Source organism: Nicotiana tomentosiformis, chromosome 10 (assembly GCF_000390325.3).
Source record: "Nicotiana tomentosiformis chromosome 10, ASM39032v3, whole genome shotgun sequence".
NCBI classification, from domain to species: domain Eukaryota; kingdom Viridiplantae; phylum Streptophyta; class Magnoliopsida; order Solanales; family Solanaceae; genus Nicotiana; species Nicotiana tomentosiformis.
In genome coordinates, this window is record NC_090821.1 from 62,064,195 (window position 1) to 62,072,414 (window position 8,220).

The 8,220-nt window shown below is 34.7% G+C and overlaps 1 protein-coding gene across 2 annotated transcripts; it reads left to right on the forward strand.

The window, feature by feature from the left end:
- Positions 1–538: 538 nt before the first annotated feature.
- Positions 539–7,583, forward strand: LOC104121468 (probable methyltransferase PMT5). 2 transcript variants are annotated; one of them, XM_009633477.4, is made up of 10 exons: positions 539–871; positions 1,119–2,090; positions 2,257–2,392; positions 2,580–2,820; positions 3,381–3,606; positions 4,126–4,277; positions 4,422–4,725; positions 5,159–5,291; positions 6,899–7,106; positions 7,258–7,583. In XM_009633477.4, the coding sequence occupies exons 2-9, from the start codon at positions 1,573–1,575 to the stop codon at positions 7,046–7,048; spliced, it is 1,860 nt and encodes a 619-aa protein (XP_009631772.1). In that variant the 5' UTR covers positions 539–871; positions 1,119–1,572; the 3' UTR covers positions 7,049–7,106; positions 7,258–7,583. The 2 variants fall into 2 exon arrangements, with proteins under 2 accessions (XP_009631772.1, XP_009631773.1); XM_009633478.4 differs by having other exon boundaries at positions 542–871; positions 4,129–4,277.
- Positions 7,584–8,220: the final 637 nt, after the last annotated feature.

Consider the following 8,220-nt stretch of genomic DNA (forward strand, 5'->3'; position numbering starts at 1 on the left):
TCATTAATTATCTAATAAATCAAAACAACTTCATAAAGCAAAAAAGTAATATGTATATAGATAAATAGACCCAAAAAATAAACCAATACCTCAAAACTTCTCGAAAAGGCATCCACCTCATGCTTTTTTTTTTTGGATTTTTTCAGTTGTCCAGTACAAATTCGGAAGCCTAATTAATTTAAATTAGCGTTAAAAAGTCTCACTTCGATAAAAACATTCAAGTCAATTCCATTCTCAAGGTTCGAACTTGGAATCTTTTGTTAAATATGATAAAAAAACTTACCCTATTAAATATTTACATCAAATCATATTATGATTTAGTAATGAATTAATATGAGAATATGCATTAGTTAATTATAATTTAGTAATAGTCAGGCTTGTGAAATAGTTCGAAAAAACAAAAAGAATAATAGAGAAATTAAAATAAAATAAAAGCGGCCCCCACCCCGCTAGGCCGCTAACCACCCCAAAGAAAAGAAAAAAGAGTGGAAACAAAGAAAAGAAAAAGATATTAAGCACAATTATTCCTCTGTAATTATGAGATTGTGTGAGTTCTCAATGTGCGAGCCTCTGTAATTGATCTGTAAACACACACACACACACACTAATATAGGAGTTTTTGAATACCCCATTAATAGAGAACTCACGCTTGGATAGGACTCTCTGTCATTCCATTAGAAAAAAGCTGCTCCCCCCCCCCCCCCCCCCCCCTTTTTTTTTTCATTCTCTCTCTTTTATATTTCAATGGCCAATCCCAACTCTGCATAACTTTCTGCAACTGTCATAACAAATACATATATATAACAAAATTTGAGAGACACGCTCTACATTGCATTTCCACACCCCATTATCAAGAACTCATCTTTTTTAGGTACAAACAACAAAAACCCTAATCTTTATGCTCTCATGGTTGCTGTTTCTATGTAAAGATCACAAATTTTTTTGGTTAAAAAATGTGATTATATGATTCTCTTGACATTTTTGATGTGGATCTGATCTGGGGTTTTCATCTTTTTGTCTCTCATGCTGGAAAAGTTGAAAATTTTGAATCTTGATCTTAATTGGTATTTTCATTTTCATTCTCTTTATGTGCAAATTTGGTGTTTTTTTTTTTGCAGGTGATCCGAGGATTTAGATTGCTTGTTTATAAGGGAATAATAGAAAGAGTTGTTTCAGAATTGGCATTGTTTTGAGTGGTTCTGTGTGAGAATTGTGTAAAGTTTTAATTTTGATAATTGGTAGTTGATCTGTCATAATCTTTTAGGAGAGGCTTTTCACTGATCTGCATTTGCTTGTTATATTTTGGTGATTGTGGAGACTTATGGGATTGAATTCTTCCAAATTATGATCTTGACTAGTTTGGCATGATTGGGGGAATTTCTTTATGTTGAGTTTAGGTAGTGGTTTAAACAGATGCCAGTTGAAATTGTTTGGATTTTGGGTGATATATATGGGAGATGGTCTCTGATGATATGTTACAGTTTTCATAGTTTTTGGAGGTTCAGGTTGAAACAATAGCTAGCATCTACTACTGATCTTTTCAACTCGATTTTCGGAAGGGGTTCTTGAAACATGGCCATGAGAAGCCCTTTGCTCAATAAGCTATCATTAATTTTTGGCCCTAGACCGCCACTCAACTGGATACTCTTGTGTCTGGTCAGTGTCTTTGTGCTAATAGCATTGTTAGGATCATCTTCTTCTAGTACATTTGACTCGGTGACTTCCTCTGCGAAGCCTGATATCTATACAAATTATAGAAAGCTAAAGGAGCAAGCAAGAAATGATTACTTAGAGCTAAAGAGCATTTCTCTGGGAGCTAATCGGATAAAGGATGTTGGTCTTTGTGGAAAGGATAGAGAGAATTATGTGCCTTGCTATAATGTATCTGCAAACTTGTTAACTGGGCTTAAAGATGGGGAGGAATTTGATCGTCATTGTGACTTATCGAGGAAACACCAAGATTGTTTGGTTCGTCTCCCTAAGGACTACAAGATTCCGCTGACTTGGCCAGCAGGTAGGGATGTCATATGGAGTGGAAATGTAAAGCTAACCAAAGACCAGTTTCTTTCTTCTGGAAGCATGACAAAAAGGTATAGTTGATCAAATTCAGATGATCTTTCAAATAGTGTATTTAACATGATAAAGCATGTGTTTTAAGTTTTTACCTCTTTTAGATTGGTTTGTTTTTAGCAATAGATTCTTAAATACAAATTTGTCTGCCTTCTTTAAAATTGGTCAAATTATCTTTCTTTCCAGGCTAATGTTACTAGAAGAGAACCAAATTGCTTTCCATTCAGAGGACGGAATGATTGTTGATGGTGTCAAAGACTACTCTCACCTTATCGCGGAGATGATTGGGCTGGGAAGTGATACAGAATTTCTTCAAGCCGGTGTAAGTTCTACTTTTGTTCTTCTTTAAATAAACATATTCTTATTTGTTACTACTTGTTTGTATCCTTTGACGTTTTCTTAAAAATCAATGCTTTTGTCTGCGAATGATGTACTGGATTCATTCCTACAACTAGATGCAGAACCGATTTCACTCTCAGACATATTTTCCTTCTTTTATGAAATAACAGGTGAGCACCGTGCTGGATATTGGTTGCGGATTTGGTAGCTTTGGTGCCCACCTACTGTCACTGAAGTTGATGGCTCTTTGTGTGGCAGCATATGAGCCATCTGGTAGCCAAGTTCAATTAGTACTCGAGAGAGGACTTCCAGCAGTCATCGGCAATTTTATTTCTAAACAGCTTCCATTTCCATCATTGTCCTATGACATGGTTCACTGTGCTCAATGTGGAATCATTTGGGACAGCAAAGGTATTGCCGCAGTTGTGAATTTGAGAAAGTATGGTTTTCCATTAGTCATTTATGTCTGATTAAACTTATTATATTTGTATTGTCTGTGTATTAACTATGATCTTTACTTCATTTGCGTGTTTATTTGATGATGTCCATTGTTGAATTCGCTTCTACTATTGTTACACATATTCCTTCCCGTCTGTTCTATGTTTGGCCTCCTTCATTGCTTAACATAAGTTTCCAAATAGAATAATGTTGCTTGATATTGCCTAAGCTGAACAGCCGCTGGCAGCTGGCCGTAAGCTAAGATCATCTTGTGCATGGGATGATACCTTTATTGCTAAGCTGGAGCTAAATAGATATTCTCATTTAGAAACCATCACCATATTCTAGTCTATAGTTGACTTTGTTCTTTACTTTTCCTGTAGAGAATGTTGTTTTTGATCTGTTAATTATCATGATGAAACAATTTCAGATGTCAGTATGGACTTTGAAACATTTAAATATCCATACAAGTCTTGTTGACACGTGAAAAGTAAACTTAATAGCATGAAACTGATGATGATTTGACAAAACAGATGGGCTGTTTCTTATTGAAATTGATCGTTTACTCAAGCCCGGAGGTTACTTTGTTTTAACGTCACCCACAACCCGGCAACAGGATAGTTCTACCGGTGCAAAGAAGGGAAGCATGTCTAGTCCGTTGGAAGAATTCACTAAGAAGCTCTGTTGGTCTCTTTTGGCACAACAAGAAGAGACCTTTATTTGGCAGAAGACAGTTGACTCTCAGTGTTATACATCCAGGTAAGGCTACTGAGAAAACCAATGTGTGTGCTCATTTACTCACTATGTTCGGTTTCTCGTTTTTCTGAAAAGCTGCTTCTGACTTTTAATTAATTCAATATTAGAAAAAACCTAATCTTCAAGAACAAAAGAAGAAGAAAAAGGAAAGTACTCTAGACTGCAGAGTTTCAACTCTGGACATAGAATACCTATTAAAGAAGACTTTTTCTGCTTGGATAAGATACAGAAGGCTATGTTTTGTTAAAAGCGTTTCTCCCCCCCACATACACCCCATTAAGATTTTCCTAATGTGTAAATAAAAGAGCTTTTGTTCTGATAAAATACTTTGTTTCTGTTATGTTCATGGATAGGTTTGAAGCTGTTTCCATTTATCCACTTATTTATAAATTATTGTATTCCCCTATCCCTATAGCAAAGGGAAAATGTTCTTTATGCTCAGGTGTTAATGTTTGTGTGTTTCGTTCCCTTTTTAAGTTACAGTTGTACCTTTATGCGATGAGAATTTGCATTTAAATGTAGCAGGCAGGGTGATATACCAGTTTGTAAAGGAAATGATATGCAATTGTATTACCAACCACTCGCACGTTGTATATCTGGGACAACCAGTCACCCGTGGGTTCCACTTCATAGCAAATCTGATCCTCTGAATTCCACTGAGCTTGAAATTCATGGCAAGTGTTCTTTCTCTTTTTTGTAAAAACAATAAAATTGGTTGTTGAAACATTTTCCATTTCATCTTCACTCTCCAATTTCTGGTCATTTTGCCCCATTATTTTTAGCAGTCAATTTCTTACCAATCTTTTGCTGTTTGATAGGGCTCCATCCTGATGATTTCTTTGAGGATTCAGAATTCTGGAAATTAGCTTTGACAAATTATTGGTCTTTGCTGTCACCTTTGATTTTCTCTGACCATCCGAAAAGGCCAGGTGATGATGATCCATTGCCTCCTTATAATATGGTACGGAATGTCATGGACATGAATGCTCATTATGGCGGTCTTAGTGCTGCATTGATGGAGGCAAGCAAAGCGGTATGGGTGATGAATGTTGTGCCTCTTGGGGCGCGTAATACACTTCCACTCATACTTGATCGAGGTTTTGCCGGTGTTCTCCATAACTGGTGAGATATTATTATAAATGTAAAAAAATACTTGCAATGATACATGTGCTTGATGTGGTGAATATGTAAGTTGGAGTGAATGGAAGCTCATGTTCTTAACTTCTTATTTTCTTTAATTTGCTTGATAGTTAAATTTTATTATATATTTTCTGTCTCGTATTAGTATGGTGGAAGCAATTACAATTTTATAAAGAATTGCAGTGTTGCTTTATGAATAAAAGGCATGTCTTTATATGGTTCATGAGGAGGAAATGAATAATAGAGAAAGGCAGCACCATTAGAGGCTTGACTTGTATTCTCACCACGGATATATTCTTGAAATAGCAGTCATGATATTCAGTTGATATCTCATAAAGCAAGTTGAACTGCTTTTATTGCTCTATGCTTGAAATATTCTGGTGATTGATTTGAATGTTGTTCTAAATTTAACCAGGTGTGAACCTTTTCCAACATATCCCCGAACATATGATTTGCTCCATGCGAATGGGCTACTTTCCCATATTGTTTCACAAAAATGCAGCATGTTTCAACTACTTTTGGAGATGGATCGTATTTTAAGGCCTGAGGTAATATTTTGTTTGCTCTCTCTTCTCTTTGAAGTTTTTTTTTTTTTGGTTTACTATTCCTTCAGATGTGTCACCATCATGTCAGCCTGATTTCTTGCAGTTTGCACTCTTTTTTACATATGAATTTGACAGTGTTATCAAAGGCGCGCTTAAAACGCGTTAAACCCTGAAGCGAGGCTCAAAAAACATGTTGAGCGCTTTGCCTCGCTTAACGGGCGCTTCAGTATTGTCATCAAGATTCTAAGAGGGTGTTTGGATTGGCTTAAAAGCTGGTTAAACTAGCTTTTAAGCACTTTTTAGCTTATTTGGGTGTTTGTTAAAGTAAAAAATGTGCTTAAAAGCACTTGGCTTTTAAGCCAAAAGGTCCAAAACAAGCCAAAAGTAATAAGTTGGACTATCCCAACTTATTGTTTTTTGGCTTAAAAGCCATTTTACTTTGACCAATAATTTTACCTTTTTATCCTTTATAATATTTCCTAATTCCAACAATACCCCTTACTAACAAAATCCCTAGACTCATCCTTCTTTTCTTCCTCTCTGCTACTATTTGGTTTCCTCTCTTCTTTCCTCTTCCTTTCCTCAATCTCTACATCACTTCTCTGTCTTTCTTTTTGAGATTTTTGTGGCATTACTTTCTTCTTGATTTGAATTCTGTGAAGTATCCAGAGTTGCTGAATAATTCAAGAAATCGAAATGAGTATTCTGAAGAAGTTTGTATGCATAATTAAGCTCCGTAGGTAAATAGATGACCCACCTTTAGTAAAAAATTTCTAATGAATGTAGATTCTCTCATTTGTTCTTCATTTATAAAAGGTTTCCATTACGTTGGCTTGGTGGGAAATGAAACTTTTTGGAAAGCCACCCGTTAGTGCACTGTTGTGTATATGAAATATTGGTTAGCATTAATCTATATGCATACTAATAGCAGAGAGCACGTAATAGTTTGAGCAACTTTGTTTATAAATTAGTTAGATTTTTAAAACTAAATAATAGCTAGAACATAGCCACTTCAAATACATAATCTATATTTATTGCTAAAATGATTTTCTTGCAATCAACGTAGAACTGAATGTGAATTGAATATAGAGTAATTTTTTTGTATATGACTAAATTCGAATTAGAAATCTTGAATAATCAGTTCCTCTATAGTAACTAACAGTTTTAAGGATATTTTAGTCATTTTAATAGAAAAAATTGCTTTTTCAGCTATTTTTTTATCAAACACCTCAACAACTTTTTTTTAGCTCCAGCACTTCTATCCAAATCCAACATTAAAAAGTGCTTTTAAGCACTCTACTTAAATTCAGCCAATCCAAACGGGCTCTAAGACAAATACTTTTCTTTACCGATGAGCGTAATTCTAAAGAGGCAACATTAAACAATTGATAGTTCACTTTATTGTAAAATTTCTTCAATTTTTTTGTCCATATATTTGGTATTCATGCTTATAAATATTAGTTTTGGACTACTCATACACCATTTGCACCTTTCTTCGTTAAAGCCTATGTTTTATTTGCGCTTAGAGCCCCAACAGACCTTGGATCTTCTTTGCGCTTTTCTCTTTTGATAACACTGGAATCTGAATTGTAAGAATATACTTATTGCAGGGATGGATTATTCTTTCTGATACATTGGGTCCAATAGAGAAAGCACGAACGTTAGCTGCCCAAATCCGCTGGGAAGCTAGGGTGATCGATCTCCAGAACGGAAGTGAGCAGCGACTACTTGTATGCCAAAAACCATTCGCGAGGAAGTGATATTCTGGAAATGCATAATTTCACAAATCCAATGATTGTCCAGTCATTTTAAACACTGGTAATTCTCTTACAACTTCAGATGAAAAGAGTAACTATGTCATAGTGATGTGTAAAAGAGAGTTTCTTTCTCAGCATTTTTTTAATCTTTTGCTTATTATGTGATTTATTTATTGTGAAATGTGAAATGGACTATATTTTGATCTTACCAGGCCACAAGCTGCACTATGAGGTCTGAATCTGGTCGTCTTTTATGGTACTCAAAATGATGAACTATAAATTTTGGAAGCTGAAGAATAGAGAGCGCTTTGCTTCAGAAGTTGTTACAGCACAGAGAGAATATTTTTGCCCTTTTTACACTATTTTATGTAGCAATTCTTTCATCTCATTGCTTCTCTTTTTTCAAATTTTAATTTTTTTCCGAATATTGTAATTGAGTTGTGTTTTATACTGAAGAACTACCCTTTACTCTGAGCAAGAGTTGTAGCCAGATATTGGAATCAATCATAAAGATAACACTTCTCAAATTCTTCAATAATTGGCACTCCATCATTTATCAATTTCTTATATGGTAGTATTTTGAGAACCAAAACAGAAAAGATTGTATTTGAGAAGATCCCAGAAGCAAAACACAGCAAAGATTGCATTTTGCTACTGTGACAAAATAAAGTAACTTTTCAATTACTAAACAAAGTAAAACGATAATTTATATTAGTTCATTGATCTTGTGAGAAATCAACTCTAAATCAAGTCCATTAGAGTTCCATATATCACAAGAAAAGTTATTAGAAATAACATAATAATTCCTGGATCATTGACTCCCAACTTTTATTCTTCTTATTCATAGTCTTGCCTATTTCTTTTTCCATAGTGATATCCAGTACAGAGAACAACAACATTACTTTTACTTGGGTCCTTTGATTGGGAAACAAGTTATTTTGGAATTGTTATCCTACCCTTTCATAGGAATAAAAATAATACTACAATTTTGGGACTCGAGATAACTAATTCCGGAATTTTATTCCAACCAAACATGAGATTAACCCATCTCAAATTTAATTCCGTAATTAATTATCCCTTATTCCTCGTACCAAACGAGTCGTTAATGTTTTACTTGTACATTTCTAAAGCTTCTCATTTAACTTGTCTATCAATACGCATAGGAGATACAACTA

Bases quoted from the DNA above. Each gene is read 5' to 3' on its own strand.
- LOC104121468 (XM_009633477.4), top strand. From the start codon at position 1,573: ATGGCCATGAGAAGCCCTTTGCTCAATAAGCTATCATTAATTTTTGGC. The intron at 4,278-4,421 runs GCAAGTGTTCTT...GCTGTTTGATAG, and splicing joins CACTGAGCTTGAAATTCATG to GGCTCCATCCTGATGATTTC. The intron at 5,292-6,898 runs GTAATATTTTGT...TACTTATTGCAG, and splicing joins ATCGTATTTTAAGGCCTGAG to GGATGGATTATTCTTTCTGA.